At 41.7% G+C, this 18,894-nt stretch overlaps 1 protein-coding gene across 1 annotated transcript in view; it reads left to right on the top strand.

Moving 5' to 3' along the window:
- The window catches only part of BEND5 (BEN domain containing 5), a 733,046-nt gene that overhangs the window by 674,503 nt on the left and 39,649 nt on the right, over positions 1 to 18,894 (top strand). The window contains exon 11 of the mRNA XM_081913981.1: positions 4,508 to 4,670. Within this exon, the coding sequence (XP_081770107.1) occupies positions 4,508 to 4,670 (163 nt within the window). The remainder of the gene's footprint in view (positions 1 to 4,507; positions 4,671 to 18,894) is intronic.

The following is an 18,894-nucleotide window of genomic DNA, read 5'->3' as shown; positions in this document are numbered from 1 at the left end:
GAGAGGAGTAGTCTGAACTGAGAAGTAAGAAAGGTCTCATTTGGATTTTTAGGCCTTGTTGGAGCAAGTGTGCAATTGTCTTGCTTGGAGCTCTCCAAGGTCCTGCAACTCAGGTTTTAAACTAAGCTGCGTTCTGTCAAGCAATCTGACTACAGCTTGAACTATTTTTTATTTCCAACATGTAGAACTTTGTTTCCTGTACCCATGTCTGATTGTCTATAGTGTAGCAGTTCCCTTTACCTGCCTTTGCTATTCTGCAATTTTCACTTACTTGTGCTGTACTGGAGTTACTCCCCACCCCCGACTTAATTTCCCTCCTTTCTCACTCTAACTGAAGCCACTTCAATTTATTTCTATCTTCCTTGGTCTTGCCCTTTTCCGTCTTCCAGTGTCTGTTCTCCACCATTAATAAATTTCCTGGGACCTCTATCCAAACACTCCCACACTTTGCCTTTTATGCAGCTACCCTGGGTATCTGATTAATGTTCTGCAGATGCTGACCTCCAGCTGTCCCTCCCCTGGCTCACCTGTGTTTTCATTTGAGTGTGCCAGGATAGGAATGTTGTGGGAGGCAGCTGAAGCTCCTGTGTCCTCCTGACACCAGGATGTGGTTTTGTGTGTGTGTGGGAGAGAGTGTGAGTGTGTGGCTGCTGGTGGTAGTCGTAGCAAACTAGGATGATAGGAGAGAGTTTTCTGTTGAAGACAAAATGTGGAGCTTCTCATATGACACTGCAGCCATTTCATTACAGAAGTATTACTTAGGGCAGTGGTGAGGAACATCCAGATTACAATGGAACTACAACATCCATCATCCCTGACAATTGACAATGCTGGCTAAAACTAATGGGAGTTGGAATCCAACATCATCTTGGAAGACCACAGTTTTTCCTATCCCTGGCTTAAGGTGAAAGCATTTGCCACATTATTTTTGAGATTTCATCTGCAATCTTAAGGACTAAGAACTTGCCTTTTATAGAGAAGTATTCTCAGGAGACTATGGATTTGTATCTCTGCTTTAAGGAAGCACTACTCCATGCCAAATTTGTGATAATTTCACAGTTATATCTGTATGTAGACATTCTTCTATCTGCATTCCTTCCTTATGGACATTTTAAGAGCATAAATGCATATGATGCATAGTCTCTGGACTTGGAAATCTCTAAGGCTTGGATTTCCAAATGGTGAGTTTCACCATTAGCAGCCACAGAAGGTAGAAGATGTGGTGACTCTACTGATTCCAGCCATACATGGCCAGCGGAGCAAACCTGCAGTTGCCATTGCTGCAGTGAATGTGATATGCGGCCCATTGCCAGTTCTAACCAGTGGTTGACGCAGCAGGACTTCCGATGCTGAACATCAGGTTCATATGGGTGCAGGTAGTTGCTCTGAGAGTCTGATCCAAAACCATTTTCTGCTTTAAAGGTTAATAATCAGTCCATTAAATTGGGCCTGGAAACAGATTGTCACCAGATAAGTATAATCTGAATGCCTAGCTGCTACAGTTAAGGCACTGAAGGACTGCCATGTGTACCTCATAAGTTGCTAGTGAAAGCCTTTCTAAAATGAAGCCTTCTCGAATAGTTCCTATTTCTGCTGCTTCACCATTTCTACAGCCCTGCCCTACTTTTCTCTTCTTTAAGGTTCCACTTGTCAACCCTTCTTTCATAATAAGATGGTCCACTCTGCTGCTACAGAGACTGAAAAACAGTACTTTGGATCTCATTAGAGAGGATGCATTGGAGTACTGCTTGGCACAAAACAGTGGGAATGTTACTATCATAAAACATTAGTGAAACAGCTAAAGCTTCCTACATTTAATGCTAATAGGAAACTGGGTTCCATCTACTTCTAATTAGCTGCAAGACTTGCCTTTTTATAACATGAGAAGCTTTAAAACATATCAAATGCTGATAGAGCAGCAGGTATTTTTTGAACTGCAGTCTCCCTGTATACCTCATTTATCATGAGTTGCCACGAATTCCTACGTATTTGTTAGCTCTCAAGTCCTAGTTACAAGGAGCTAAGGAAATCAAGCAGCGGGATGTGTGTGTGTGTGTGTGTGTGTTTTAAAAAAATCATTTTTGTACTCTCATTTTCTCAGGTACTGGTTCCTGGCAGTCCTGGTATTGCATGGAGTGAATGCGCATATGTTCTAGGCTGACAACACAGCTGGCTTCAGGGGCTTGTGGTGGGCATGGGAAGTCTTTTATTGCTTTGTCAATAGCTCACCTGCAGTCTAGGCAAAGACTTTGCTCCACCTAGTGGCTGTTACACTTTCACGGTAGGATACAAATTCATTCTGGATTTTGTGACAGAACACTGAATTGCCCAAGGTTGAGCGCAGAAAAGAAGGGTTAGATATTCCGAGATATTAGAATTTGAAAGTGGTGAATTTAAATTACAGAGTTTTGAGAAAATAAAGTCCAAGGTACGAGATTGGCTCCATTATTTTCAAATAATGGAGACTTTTAAACAAGACAGGAAACTCGGATTCCAGGTGGAAAAATTGAAATTAGAAACTGAACTGCTAGAACCCAATACTAAGAACTTATCAAGAATGTATAACTTGCTGTTGAAGTGGAATACAATTGATGAGACAGTTAAATCAGCTATGATTAGATGGGCACAGGACTTAGGCCATGATACTATGTTTGCTGACTGGGAACAGTTGTGGACCACAGGTATTAAATTTACGGCTTGTAATGCCTTAAGAGAAAACATTATGAAAATGATCTACAGATGGTACATGACCCCAGTCAAGCTCGCGAAGATTTATCATTTGCCCAATAACAAATGCTGGAAATGTAATGAGACCGAAGGTACCTTCTTTCACCTTTGGTGGACCTGCCCAAAGATTAAGACCTTCTGGGAAATGATCTATAATGAAATTAAGAAAGTACTCAAATGTACTTTTCATAAGAAACCAGAGGCTTTTCTCTTGGGCATGGTTGGCCAACTGGTGCCAAGGAGGGATAAGATCTTTTTTATGTACGCCACAACGGCAGCAAGGATTCTTCTAGCAAAGTATTGGAAGACACAAGAGCTACCCACGCTGGAAGAATGGCAGGCGAAAGTGATTGACTACATGGGACTGGCAGAAATGACCGGCAGAATCCGCGACCAAGAGAAAGAGACTGTGGAGGAGGACTGGAAGAAATTTAAAGCATATCTTAAAAATTGCTATAAATTTGAGGAATGTTAAAGTGTTAAGGGAGAGGAAGATGTATAATTACAGCTATATTTATCTTTTTTTTCTTTTTTGATTTAAAGTGAAATTGAAATGAGAATAAGTTAAATTTTGATTGATTAAAAGGGTTGCTGAAAAACTGGAAAACTAGGATGCAAAAAGGGGAAGGTATGGGGAAGTCTGAGAAAAGAGGCTTATGAAAATGAGGTTAAGAAAGCAAAATGTATGTTTTGTCTGTGTCTGTTGTTGTGTGTTTTGTTTGGTGTGGTTTTGTTGTAAAAATTGGAAAATCAATAAAAATTATTATTAAAAAAAAAACAGAAAAGAAGGGTTAGATGTTGCACACATTTGTTGACCAACAAAGAGACTTTGCTGCTGCAGTAAATTAAAATGGCTACTCAGTGGAAATAGTTCTAGCTGTAAAATAAGATGTTGTCCCACCCTGCAGAACACAGAGCACTGCATGAAAATGAGAGAGGAGTGGGGTGGGAAAGAAGATTCTGGCAGCACTGGGACAGGGATAAAAAAATTATCTTTGCAATCTCTCAGGGTAGTGAAGCCCATCCAGAGAGCCAGATGCGTAGGAACATCTACAGAAACAGCCCCCCAGAGTTCTTCTCTGCATAGAGAAAATAAAATTTATTTAAAATTTATATGGTGATGCTGAGCATTAAAGCAGAAGTGAGATGTGAACTTGCAGTATCCCAGGGTACAATTCAACCTTTTGACCAGTGTGGTGTGCTTGAACTTCCTGTCTACATATAGGTACATTGGGGTGAGGGGATCTGAACATTCCAAGAACTATGGGAACACCTATATATGTGAACGTGTGAATAAAATTGTGTTTTGAATAGACTGTGTTTTAGTGAATTCTTTCTTTAGAACCAGACCTAACTAGATAAGATGACAGAGATCTCTGATTACATCTCCTGTTTCTTTTAAAATTTAGGGAAGAGCAGATGTTTGGGGCAGGGGAGAGATTTAGATGTAAGTAGAGCCCTTCTGGATCAAACCAAAGGCCCATTTAGATTTGTATCCTGTTTTCACAGTAGCCAACCAAGCAAGGCAGGAGCCCACAGTAATTTTCTCCCCAGCAACTGGTATCCAGAGGCAGACTGCATCATTCGGTTTGGATTGAGACTGAAGTGCTGGGGTAGAGGAACTTAACCCTTTCCTCAAGTGCTGAATTCTCAAGGCAAAGCTTCCGCCCTCTAGTTGATAGCTGCCATATTATGGGAAACTTACAAACAGCAGCTTCTTCATTCTACTGAGGTAACGTGCATATGCTCCAGTTGATTTCTCACCTTCTCTTTCTTACAGTCAAGCACCTCCTTCAACCGAGATGCTGTTAAGGCAGGAACAGGCCGTCGGTTCCTTGGCGGGCTACTTGATGACACCTCTTACTGCTACACCCTGGAAGTCTCCTTCTACAGTTACATAGTTGGAGGGACTACTTCTACAGTCCCGTACACAGAAGAAACATGTATCCTTTGTGATGCTTTAGCTTTTGTTTTCGCTCTACCACGACCTGGGAATCTAAGGTAAGCAAAGACTTGGAATAACAGCAGCTCAAAAAAATACCTTCTTTGCTCAACCACACTGTTATATCATCTTTTCAAGGTTTCTCAGAAGTTTCTGTTAGGATATGGCTTGGATCCTGAAGTAATTTAGTATCAGAAAGTTCATGAGAGGAACATTTCCCATCCCCTCAATCTCCCTGCAGCATTTGTGTCACATTTGCCAGAGTATCTGGGAATGTGGGATGGGACATAAGGGAGCTGTTGGGTGAGAAGAGAACCAGGCTAAATTGGGTAGCTTTCTGCCTGATCTGGGGTTGAACCCCCCATTTCCCCACCAGTCTTTTGTTCCCCATCACATGCTGTTCTGGGGGCCCTTCTATACTCTTGAGGTTTTATGAGGGGTGCAGGTGGCTGCAGGATGGAGGAGGCAATAGCAAGCTTTCCTTCCAAGAACTCCAAGTAAAATAACCATAGAATCAAAGACTATGTCTATATACCTGTTTTCTCCCCCCTCTTTTAGGGCTGTATATTGTATAACCTCATTAATGTGCACCTTTTCTGTTTATTCATACTATTCTATAATATTCCAAAGGTTTGCCAGAAGTTTCTATTAGCTTTTATATCCAATGGCAAGTGTTAAATGTGTTCTGTCGTCAACCTCTTCTGAATCCTGGTCTAAGCTGTCAAAAGCAATTTTAGCCCCTGTGAGAAAATGCCAGTCACTATTCAAAAAAGACTGTGCTGTCCTTGATTATGCATTCCCTCCGTGATTTACATCTCCCACTTCCTCAGCTCCCTGCTAAAAGTCATCCTTCCTTTTTATTTCCCTTTTTGGGGAATGGAGGGGGGGTGGGTTGGTGCTCTTTATATCTCTGCAGGATCAACTTGTCTTATGCAGATGGAGCTATATCACTCTTGCTTCATACATCATTGCCATCAGCCAACCAGAGCAGAAAATAAGTTGTAGATAGCAGTGATTATCTTTGGTGATGAGGTACAGAAAAGCTGAGACTGCAGTTTGATTTCCATAAGCATGGCTGACCCTGCTGTGCTAAAAGTAGCACAAGCTGGTTTGAACAGGCAAACATGGAAAATGTTAGCATAACACCTGTGTATTAATGTGGAAAATCTTGCCCTGCTTGGATGTAACTTCCTCTCCTTCCTCCTTTGCTGATGTTAGATCTCTCAAAGAAGAGAAGCCCTACCTTTCCCTGAGTTCCATTGCACTCATTCTCTGCCACCTTCTGATGTTACATTTCACTTTCTGTGACCCTGGCCAAGAATGACTGTGGTTGGGAAGTTAGAAGCAGGGCTAGCAAGCTTCTTGAAAATCATCACTGCAGAAGCTAAATTAATTGGCACAAGAATGATTAATTGAATACTATTTCATTATAATTGAAATACTGTTTCATTATAAATTCCACGATCCTTTAGAGTGCCCAAGCTTGGATATAAAGAAATTTGTTGAAGATTATGTTGTGGAGCTATTGAGGCATGTTAGGAAAGCATAAAAAGACAGCCTTATCATGGGAATGGGGATAAGAGTTCCTGTCTCTGCCAGGGATTGTACTCAAAACACCAGCTTTTTATCTAAGAAATCACTCTTGTCAAATCATCCTAATTTACCAGAGAGACTCGGTGATTGTGATTTCTAGTTAGCTGCATTTCTTAAGTAGAAGACAAAGCAGAGTTCTTTAATGTATTGTGTGGAGCACTGTTTTTCTAATTTATAAATGATCAAGCTTAAGAAGACAACACGTCAGCATTGAATATCACCCTCTTTAATGTCAAGATGTGTCCTGGTAACCGACGTATTTGCAGCTAAAATGAAACCATGCTAGTTAGGTTGCAGCAGCTCTTTATGGGCATGTTTGCAAATTGGTAATTAAATAACATGGTTGAGGTTTTTTTTTAATGACCTTGGAGTTCATTAATGACTGCAGGGAAAACATTTTTTTCTACTGAACTGTGTTGAGATGAACCCTTCTGTAGCTAATTGTACTTTTTAAGAGGAGAATTTAAAAGTGTAATTTGATTATGTTAATTCAAACAATATGTTAATTTTATTTATATGGCCCACAGTGAAATCTGTGGATTGGATCCAGAACAAGTTGATAGCACTTAGGTTCGATTGAAAGTAATATGAAATATTAGTTACGACTAATGGATGTCCAATTAATTTCAATAGGACCTAAGCTGGTCAAACCTGGGCTGGATCCAACCCAATAGCATGTATTCTCCTGAAGATGCTGGAAGAGGAAGCAGTAACCATTTCTGGTAGCAGTGGACAGGGATAGCCAATGTGATACCCTACATGTGTTGTTGGACTAGAATTCCCATCAGCCCCAGCATCTCCAATTATTAGGAATGATGGGAGTTGTAGTCCAGCAACATCTGGAAAGTACCACAGTGACTACACATGTACTGACTATGGGCTACAAAACAGGACCACAATATTTATTAAGGCTGTGGTGTACATTTCTGCATTTCACCATTGAGGCTGAAAATAGCTTTCCTCTGTCTGATACTATTTCAGCGTATTTTTTTCCTGTTTAGGGTTTTCGTCACTTTCTTAAGAGATAGCTATCAGTCAAAAGTCATGTAGTAAGTGTGATGACATCCAGGTGCAATGTAGCCAATCCGATTTGACTGTGTGATGACATCACTTAAAGGAAACAAAGCCAACTAACAGAGCTTGCTGCATTAGGCATGTGAAGAATTCCAACCAGTTGTATCATTCATTGCCCTCGCTCTGTATGGGCAAGCATTTTTACACTCCCTTTTATGTTGTCCTCTCAAAGTGCTAAAAGGGTAGCTTTTGGTGCTGCTGGAAACGTTGCAAAAATGCCTCACCTCTGATGCATGTATAACCCTTGTGCCACCCATGTGATGCGCTCATAAATTTCAATGGGGTTTCACTAGTGTCAGGGTGGAAGTTCAGCCCAGGTTGGGGGGTTTTGGGGGGGGAGGAGGAGGAGAGGAATCTGCATGCAAAACAGGAGCTGAAAATGTCTCCTATGCTTTACATTTCAATAAGAGCACAGAAGAAATCAACTCTGTGCCCCCCCCCAGTTCACTGCTTTCAACTTCTTAGTTTGGTTATTTAAACAGAAATGGACAATGGTTATGATTTATGGTGCTTGTACAGAGAAACAAAAAAATTACAAGGAGAAAAGTGTTTAAATGGGAAACATATTTAAATGGGAGCACCACAATTTATTTTCCTTCTTTAAGTTTGTCCTTATTCCTTTCTCTTACATATAAGCAAATTGGAAGGAAGCGAAGCAGATGGAACTGATAGCTAAACTCTTGGCTGTTCAGAGAACCATAAAAATGCTATTAAACCTATAGTTGAAATAATTCTTTGGTAAATGTTAAATTCCTATTAGTTATACTTGCAAAACTTAGGTGCAACAGAAAGGGCAATACTAAGCTGAAAGGCAATGGAGGCATTGAAGGGCTTAAAAACTATGAACAGTCTACAGAAATGATCTGAAGAGAGTAAAGTTGATAGCAACCATGTCAGATTGGAGATTTAGCTTGGCAACTGACTTGGTACCTGTGTGTGTGTGTGTGTGTGTGTGTGTGTGTGTGTATGTATCTGTCTGAAGTACAAATAAGACAGGGCAATGAACACTTTGAATGACCCCGGGGCATAGATTAATTGCAAAAATCTGTATATCACCTGGGTTTTTTGAGATGTTCTGCCATGTTTCATGTTTGTGAGTGTGGCTTCTAAACAAAAAGTATTAATACACCGTGTGTGTGTGTGCGGGTGTGTGGACTGCTCAGATTAAAGGATAATATAGATACAAACAGATGCATGTATGGTGCATACTGCTAAATTTAAAATAAGATTTATTTCTATTACCTGAATAGAAATTCTGAGAATGTCTTCTCTAGAGCTGCCATGTTGCTAGTCTTCAAACTGAATGCATTTTTAACTTCACACCCAACCTTGATGTCAAATCCTATGTGTGCGTATGGCACAATGAATGTGCTAAACATGTTGGATCTCATCCATTTGCTTCCTCCTTGGTTGGCCTTGCCTCCACAAAATTGACCTAACATCCACACATCCCTGATCTTTCCCACCCAATTGTGTGGGATAACTATTGCATATTATTGGGCTGGACTTTATGGGTTGAATCCAACTAAGTCATGCTCAGAGCAAACCCACTGAAATAAATGAAAGCAACTAGTTTAAGTTCCTTCCAGTAGCACCTTAGAGACCAACTAAGTTAGTTATTGGTATGAGCTTTTGTGTGCATGCAAACCTCTTCAGATACTCTCTAAGGTGCTACTGGAAGGAATTTTTTTATTTTGTTTCGACTACAGCAGACCAACACGCCTACCTACCTGTAACTAGTATAAGTTCGTTACAGTGATTTTAGTGGTTCTATTCTAACACTGCTGGGTACAGCCCTGTATACACACATGTACCACTTACAGATTATGCAGAGCAAGGCAGAAGCTGACCATGTTCCTAATTTTACAGTCTTCTGTTTGAAAGGCTATCGGAAGACAGCCCTCTGTTTGAAGATGTGTCCAGTCTAAGAGTAGTATTCAACTAAGGCCACTCAGAGATGACTCACTGAAATTAATGAGCCTAAGTTAGTCAAGCCTGTTCCCTTCAGTGAGTCTACTCTGAGTTGGACTAGCTTTGGATGTGGTGATGCATATCCTCCTTTTCAGCAATATGTGAAGGCAGGTTTCCGGTGTTCCACCATGCACTGCCATACTCTTTTCCCTTGCCTTCTCCATTAGCAACATTTGTTTTAACTCAGAACTCAGATCCCTGCCCCCTGCCTCCTCCCAAGTTCTTTTTCTTCACATTCAAATGTGCTTGGTATCAAGAGGTAGATTATTTTTTTTAAAAGTGTGCTCCTTTATAATGAGAAAATGAAATGCTAGTTGCATATCTTCTGCCAGTTCTCTTCTGGAAAAAAGTAAGTGTCAGCAGGAATCTAGTTATCAATTAATTGCAGCCAAAGCAAATGCTACAGTACACTAGTAGCTTCCACATGCACCATTTGCCAAGTTTATAATAGTATCAGCCTAGCAAGCCATTAGTAAGATCCTGGTCCTCGGTACCATCTGAGAAATACTGCTTTATCACCACACTAAAACAAAAGCTATTTTCAATTATTGCACACATACTTCCTCGCTCCATATGAGTTCCTGTTTGCCTGCAATAAGCTTACAAGTTCACTGTACTGTATTGTGCTTCTAGACTTCTTGCAGGAATGTCTCTGGGAAATTCCTTTTCTAGCCAGCGATTCAATGGGGCTCTTTACAATAGCAGTGGAGCTTCTACATTTCATAGAATTGTAGAGTTGGAAGGGACCCTGAGGATCAGCTGGTCCAACCCCTGGCAATATAGGAATTGCAACTAAATCATACATGATATATGACCATCCAACCTCTACTTAAAAACTTCCAAGGAAGGAGAGTCCACACAGTACTCCTGGTGTGGTCTGACCAAGGCACAATCAATGTGTGTGTGTGTGTGTGTGTGTGTGTGTGTGTGTGTGTGGAGGAGGAGGCAAAGAAAGACCTTTTAAGAGCTATTAGGATTTTGTTTTTGGAGGGGGGGACGCTCTGTAATTAATAAGGGGGATATGAGTAGGATTAGAGTAACATATAAGAAAATCCTTAAGAATAAAATAGCGAATTTTGTAAAATAGCAAATGTTGTGAGATGACAGTGGCAAGAACTAGGGCTGGCGGTGTCTGACCAAAGGGAAGATAAATTCCGGGAGCTGGCCGCTTGGAGCATGAACAAAACAAGATCAACAAAACAAGATGCCACCATATTGGCGCAAAGCTGGGTGGAATATAAAAATTAATAATTATTAATTATAAGAATTTGCACCTTGCCCATCTGACTGGATTGACCCAGCTTCCAGCATATATAAAAATATAATACATCCTTAAACCTTAAATGCTTCCCTATACAGGATTGCCTTCAGATATTTCCTAAATGTTACATAATTACTCATCTCCTTAATATCGGATGAGAGGGCATTCCGCAGGGTGGGTGTCACTACCAAGAAGGCCCTCTACCTGATTCCCTGTAGTAGTAGTAATAATAAGGGCAACCAGCAGCTGCTGAAGTGACCACTGATTGGTCAAAACTACTGGAATGGTAGTATCCCCTATGGCATCCCCTACAAAAATAAAATCTCTCATAGACTACTACATCTCACCTTTTTGAATGATTGGTAATCTGCTCTAGGAAGGCATCATATTATTTATGCCACTCAAATTCCAGAGACCATGGGAAGCCTGCATGCCTATTTTGTATTTATGTCACAAGAGAATGCAGCCAATATTGATTTAATTTAGCAAGAATACTCTCATTTTTTGCTTTTGCCTTTGTACTCTCTAGAGACTTTAATTAATGACAATGCACAGCATCCTGCTAGGTACGGATTTTTTTTCTCCCTGCCCTACATTTTAAAAAAGTGACTGGAGAAGCTAAGAAACAAATTGAATCCACCTTTAGTATAGCAAACAAAGTTCCAGTGAATTCAGCAAATCTGGCACACTTTCCTGTTGCTGAACAGCCCTAAGACCTTTGTTACAGGCATCTTTGTTTCTGTGTTAAATGTAGTTTTTTTTTACTTTGGCTGCCATGTACAAAAATGGCATGATTTGTCCTAAAGAGTAGAATCTAGCCCTCCTCATAAACAATGAACACCCATTCTTCAAATCTTATTTAAGCAGTTTCTAAGATAGCACGGGTCACCACCACTACTACTACTCAAAAGCTATTTTTTCTAGAAAAAGAGGTGTCAGAACTCACCATGGACACCTCCCTTGTTCACTTACAATGGCAATGGCGCCCACCTGAGAGGTGCTGAAACTGAGTTCCAGTGAGTTCTGGCTGGAAAAAAAGCCCTGGCAGTGACAGATCTTGGATTTGTGTGTGTGTATGGAAATGAATGCCTATTGCTTAGAATTCCCTGGTCCTTGTATCTGGGACATTGTTGTGGCAGCATCCTCAGGCATAATTAGGAGAACAGTACCAGCCCTTCTCAAGAGTTCCCCGTGTTGTGGTAGTGCTGCTGCCACCGCCAAATATGTTTTGGGAACTGTGCGTGTGTTGTCTTACAAGCACAGTCTCATTCCTGTTGATGTCTGCAGGACCATGTTGAAGCTTAAAATTTGGAATGGACTTAGAAATGAGCTATTTTTCCAAGAGGTTTTTTTTTTAACACTGTTACTTTAGATGACCCCATTCTGTATTGCAACTGCGGCGTCAGCTATCCATATTCATTTGTGTTGCTGCTGCTTTTATATTAACAAATTCTGTGCTATTTCTCAGCTCGCTTTACCAATAATTTAAGTGGCACTATCTTCCAGGGTTGATCATTTCTTCACATGTAAGAGAACTCCACCCTCTACACGCTTGCCAGGTGTCCTGCATATCTGCATATGTCCGCAGAGTTAAAATGGACATGTGCAGGATATGTGGCAAGAGATGACTCAGGCCAATGGAATATGCTTGTGTGGGACCCTACCATTTTAAAAGACCAAGGAGACAGCCACCTATGTGATGAGTGCATGATCTAAGATTAACAGTAGGCCTTATGTGGGTGCAGGAAGCAAACAACCAACCGAGAACACTGGAGAGGTGTATATCCAAAGATGGATGTGAGATGCTGAAGAAGAAGAAGAAGAAGAAGAAGAAGAAGAAGAAGAAGAAGAAGAAGAAGAAGAAGTAGTAGTAGTAGTAGTGCAGGATCTGTCTATCATTGCTCCATCTCATACTTGTCACCAACCAGAACTCATGGTATCATTGTGATTGTATATTTTCTGTCTTGCGCCTTAATCCCCTGGACATGAGATTTAGAAGTTGACCGTGCAGCAGTAAGGTGCGTAAATCCCCATGGAGATACAACTAGATCTCTCAGGCTCCTTAGAAATCCTTGCCTTTCAGCAGAATAACAAATCCTTGACTAACTACAATTCTTGCTTTTCTTCTCCTTCACATACAATCCACTCTGCCATACTTAAGCAAGTCAGCAAAGAAACAGTTGTGGATACAATTTAACTACTAACTACTACCTATAACTAGCATATATGTTTCTCCATTCAAAGTGACTCAGTACTTCTCAGCTGGGCATGGCTAGTTCTCACTTTATGATTTCCACCCCTCATCATGGGTAAGCCGGCACCATCCAGAGGCAATAGGGAAGGGCACAGGAAATTGCTAGAGAACCCAAATGTGCATCCACACCCACTTGCCCTCTTATGCCAAGGGTGAAATCTTAAGATGTGTCACCTTAGCAGAAGCCCTGCTCAAAACTCCTTGCCACTGACCAGTGGCCACACAAACCAGGAACACAGCACTCATAACGCTCCATTCTTGGCCCTTGCCCTTAAGTTATTGGTTTAAGAAAGGCTAGACAAACAGTGTGCTAAAATCCTTTTCTGAGACATACAGCTTATTTCTGAGCCCGCCATCCTGGAATGACATTAGTTAAGTTGTGGCACAGGTGTGTGTTGTCTACATATCTACATTTACAGGAGCAAAGATGTCAGGGAACTGCCATCGGAGCCAAGGGTGGCGCTGAGGCTCCCAAATGATGAGGCTGGAGAGGGAACCAGCAGAGGGAGAGAGGACGGTTCCGCTGGGGAAGGAGATAGAGGTGACACCAGGGAGAAAGGGGAGTTCGAGGGAGCTGTGGAGAGAAGGCTCCAGGACTCTGCCAGTGAAACCAGCGGGGAGAGCACAGGACCTCCTCTGGGGATGCCCACTCTGCGCAGACAGCTTTCGCGCAGAGAAGGGAGATGACGATTGGGTGTGAAAGAACTCTTATGTTGGAAGAAATTCAGGAAACACCCACTGACGGATTCTTCCAGTGATTGAGACAGTCACGGTGTACTGACTGTCCAGCCTGGGGTCAAAGTTTTGTCCAAACTACTCAGCTCGGAGCAGTTTGCGCTTTACGCACAAGCAACCCCATAGCCCATTATAAAAGACATAATGGTTCAGCTATTGTCCGAAGCAACTTCTGCATATGCAGCTACTAGAGATGAATGAATGAATGAATCTTTATTTGCATCAGCCACCAGCCATAGCAATAAAACAACAATACAATATACAAAGAATAAAGATAAAAAGTCAATTAAATAAAATACATTTTTGGGTTTTGAATCAATAGTCAAATAGTGGATCTTATTCTAATTGCCCCGGCTAAAAACCCTGCAATCTTTGTTGTCACCTGCTCAGCTTGATCTGCCAAAAGAAAGGACACTGTGACAGTGACCCGGAATGGACAATAAAAGAGGGGTGATAACCTCATTTCTCAAGTCTTTATAAAGAGTGCAAGCCAGAAGGGCATGCGCCACCAAGTTGAAATGGGTAGGTGGAAAATAGTCATACCATGGACAAAGTTTCCTTATTATGGCCAAGTTGTTCTCTCGCTTAATATCATTTAGGTGCTGACTAATTAGACAGTTTGCTTTACTAAAATCCAGTGTGAGTAGCTGTTGTGGTGATAAACCACAAGAGTGAAGTTTTTGATAGACAATTTTAGTCCAGGCGCTCTTGTGACAATCTTGCAGCACTAGGGATATTAGACCAGGGGGATTTCAGTTTAGGCAAAGCCAATAGTTAAGTGTCCTATACCATATCTGTAATTGTACCAAGGGAAGATTAGCCTCTAGGCGCAATGAGGTGGTACAGAGAAAAATTGCCTTAAGAACTTTGATTGGACAGCTTCCGTAGATCCAAGCTGAGTGCCTGTCCAAATCTGAGCCCCATATAATAACTGTGCTAGGGGTTTAGCTTGGAACACTTCCAGGGCTGATGGTATATGTTTACCACCTTTTGTGTAGAAAAAACGTGTCAGAATTTTGGCACTTTGGGACGCTTTTTCTTTTGTACATTTCTGGTGTGCTTCCCCATGACCCCGTAGACTGGAAAATAAGGCTGAGATATTTAAAAACTTTGACCTGTTCAATGAGCTGGTTGTCCATGCTCCATCTATGGGCTCTATAGTTTCTTGAGAAAACCATGACTTGGGTTTTCTTGTAATTCATGGCCAGCTGTTCTCTCTGGCAATATCCTGAAAATTCCCTCATCAGTCTTTTTAGGCCTACTTTTGTTGGGATAGTAGAATGGAATCTACTAGAAATGTATTCCCAGTGGCTGGCACCAGTGTTATGCTTTTGTAGCCAGCTTTTCACATAAGAAGTCTTCCTGCTTTCCTCTCCTTGCTTAATACAAAGCCTTCCTGGAAGACAGCATTTCTTCAGCCCAGGGCCAGGGCAAGTGTGAATCTTGTGAACCGTCAATATTTTTCTTGAGATGATAAATGGCCTGCCGATAAACGAAGGCAGCTGCCAGCTCTGTCTGAGAAACACACCTTCATCCCCAGTTTGTCCGTGCCTGGCTTATTTATGTGCCTGCTAACTTTAAACACTTACACCAGACAAACTTAAAACAGCCTTCTGAGTTATTCCAAAACCGTAATCGCCGTCGTGTGTGAGCCAGATACCAGTCACAAGATTTCAGCAGCTCCAGTGCACACAGAAAGACTCATGTTCACATGGAGCTCTGTGAAATCAGGTAGCTGTGCAGGCAAGGGGCTGCAAATGGGGAGTTTATTTGGGAGGGGTTGGCTTTCAAGCCTCAAATGGGCATGATTTCACCATATAAAAATGTGTTCTGCTAGTAAAGTTTGTGGATATATCTGCAAAGGCGCCCTAAAGGGTTCCCTCTCCACACAGAGTGCAAGTAAAGAGAAAGATACCTAGAAAGGGCATCAGAAATAGTATGGAGAGTTAAGGAGCACCTATAGTGACAGGCCAGCCCAACTTGTGACCACCAAGCCAGATTTAGCTTCCCATCCCTGTATTGTCGCCTCCCATATATATGCATAGCAATCTCTGCATTCTGTTTGGCAGTTCCAGGCAAAGGGCAAAAGAAAGGATCCCAATAGGTTTCTCAAACCCCTATGAGCAGTCCTGTCCTGCATGGCTGGCGATCTGCACTTGGGTTGGTGGGTCATGCATGTCCGACCTAGGAGACTGATTTGGACCCATGGGCTTTGACGTTCTTGTGGCTTTTCATGTTAAAAGCAATGCCATGTGTCCTGCATCTGGTCAATACAATCTTTGTTTTTCCTTACAATTTGCCCCTTTTGCAGTATATATGGGTTAGCCCATATGACTTAAAAAAAGAAAAAGAAAAACAACAACAACAACAACAGGCAAATAGGGAATTCTGTTGCAAACTACTGGCTTGGTGCATCTTTCTGTATCTCTGCAGTCAAATGCCATCATCCTATAACCTAGGAGATAACTAAGCAGTTTTCCTCTTCCTCCATCACCTTCTTTCCTGGGTGATTCCTAAACAGCATAGATTGCATTTGTCTGTAGTTAAAGTGCCCTCTTGTGGCACAAATGAGATTTTCCTCCTTCCTCCAAATGTCCTTACAGGAGAAATATTTGGATGTTTTCTTTGTTGCTGTGAAATAAAGTCAAGCCACTGCCCCTGCTTTTAAAATCTTTATAGCTTCAGTTTCACTTGGCAGGCAGCGATGGTGGCCGGTAGTTATCATCATGGTGATTCAAGCATTTCTGTAATAGCTGGGGGAAAGAAATTATCCACATTGTAGCTATAATAGGTTGAGATTCATCCTTTTCTTACATACAGAAGACAGCAAATAATCATATTTAGGGTTACAGATGCTGCTGTAAATAGATGAAAGACATTTGTCTCTGCTCCATTCTTCTCTTTGGGTTATATCCTCATCAGGCGTAAACTGGAGCACTAGCCTGTCAGACCATGCCAGGATCAGCCTAGTATGTGCATCAGCCTCAATTCATCCCCTTACTGCAGTGTGCTATGCCAAACCATCCCCCGTTAACATCAAGAGTAATTTTGCCAATGATTTCAGTAGCTTCACGGTTTATTGGTTAGGAAAGAGGTGACTGAAGAACAGGCAGGCATTTGTCTTAAACGTTCTCAAAAGTGATCCACACAGAAAGCCAGTTGCGGACACACTTGCCAATGTGAATTCAAGGTTAGCAGTCACTGTGGAAGTATGTAGCTGGATTTAAACGAGGCTTTAATAAAAGGAAGGAGTTAATTGCTTGCTGTTGCAGGTGTTTTCGCATTCTCACAATATTTATGGAACGTTTCACACTGCCATTGATTGTAGCTGAAGTTTGTGAGTCAAGTTAGGGATCAGTTGATCTGGACATTTACTTTGTTGTTGTTATAGGAGGCAAAGCTTGGTTTACATTTGGCTTTTTGTTGTATCGAAGAAGGGCATTCTTAAAAGATAGCTTCATTCTACAAAGTTGTTCTGCAAACCTGATGCAATATTTCTTTCAGTGTCATCATCTCATTATAGTGGTAAGTTCAGGAACAATCTTTACGGGGTGTGTTTCTGCCATAGGAGGTACAAGGGTTATAGGGTATTTTTTAAGAAAACAACAACCCATTTGTTTATAAATGTGCATCATGAACCACCACCTGTACATATGAGGGTGCAGGGACAAGTGCATAGGCAGCAACAGATGGTGTTAATCAACTCTCAAGCCAGCCTAGCTCTTGTCACATCAAAATAAAAAAAATGAAAAAACTGCTGCTGCTTCCCAATCAGCATGTTGAGGGAAAACTGGATGGTGACTCAACTCAGGCAGGTGTTTTTGTCCTCAGCTTTTGCATTGCAGCCAGGTTCCTATTGGAGTCTGTTTTAGGGAAACAGGGTATACCATACCAAATGTCTCTCCACCTTGTATAGTTGGGAAGCGTGATTCCCAACAATATTGTTGTATATTGCATTAGTTTACATTCCAGGAACATTCTTTAGATTGGTATAATAGGATCATGTTTACAGATGACCTGATTGCCACTCAGACTTGTTTACATTTGAACAAGTCCATGACGAGATCAGGGAGTCTTAACTTCTCTTTCATCTGCCTGTGGCTTGTGAGCAGGTGTAGCATATGGAAACAAGCCACCAGCACTAAGTCACAACCTTGGGGGAGCGGGGAGCAAGGGCAGAGGTGGATCTGAACCAACAACATTCTGGTGTGGAGTTGCTGACAGAGCGCCCATCAGACTGGAGATTTCACAGAGAAATACAAGGATCTGTGACTGGTCTAGGGATTTTAAACTGGAAAATCACCATTAAAGGTTAACAGTCCTAGGATGAAACCTGGGCATAGGTACCCCTGCCCGTACAGGCCAGTCATGTCCAGCTCTAGGGTTGTGCGCCCATCTCACTTAAGAGGCCGGGGGCCAGCGCTGTCCGGAGACACTTCCGGGTCACGTGGCCAGAGTGACGAAGCTGCTCTGGTGAGCCAGCACCAGCGCAGCACACGGAAACCTGGGCATGGCAACCTCTAAATCTTAATGCTGTAAACAGGCATTGAATCTTTATGTTTCCTTGTATCCTTCTATAGGGAATATATGTTCGTCATCACTCAGTGCAGCACACATGTAATGGACATACTGTCTGTCAGTCCTTGGAGAAATGGTCCGCCCTTTTTTTGTATTCTCTGTTTCAAAATCCTCCAGTGCTGCAATCTGTTCAGTAACTCCCTTCTGGGATTATTTATTGTCAAAACAGCAATCAACAGAGTTTTAAAACCGGCTCAAAAGCTCTCTTGGCGTCCCTTTAGGATAGTTTCCAGGCACCACATTTGTTTGATACCAAAGCTGTTGTAAATCACTCCAAAATGTTCACTGATGTCATCTATTCATCCATAGGTGTTCTTTGGGCCTCCTTCTAACATTGCAGGACTTGTTTAGGATTTTGTGTGGAAGTGTAACTGAGGTGCCAGTGGTGGGTCTCACGATCGTTAGGTGACAGGAGCTATGTCGATAGATGATCGTGTTGCAGGGGCATTTCTGAAACACTGCAGAACAAAAAAAGAAAAGGAGGGGAAAGCAACATTGTAGGAGCATAAAATAGTTGAGCGTGGAATACTGAAGAACCGATCCCTCCAAGTCATTCTTAGGCAAGACATTTGTCCCTCAGTCTAACAAGGTTGAGTGGTTAAATAAAATAGGATATTTTGCCAACTGCTTTGAAAATAGGGTGCAAAAGTAACCTAAGAAAGGCATTGAGGGAATGCTTATTCTTGGCTATGGTCTTTACACTGTAGTAGAGGGAAAGGTTATACAGTATTCTTTCACAGAGCTGATAGGCCAACAAAG

The sequence above is a fragment of the Podarcis melisellensis genome, assembly GCF_964234715.1.
Source record: "Podarcis melisellensis genome assembly, chromosome: 6".
NCBI classification, from domain to species: domain Eukaryota; kingdom Metazoa; phylum Chordata; class Lepidosauria; order Squamata; family Lacertidae; genus Podarcis; species Podarcis melisellensis.
Note: the sequence above shows the minus strand (reverse complement) of the source record. Positions and strands in the feature narration are given on the sequence as shown.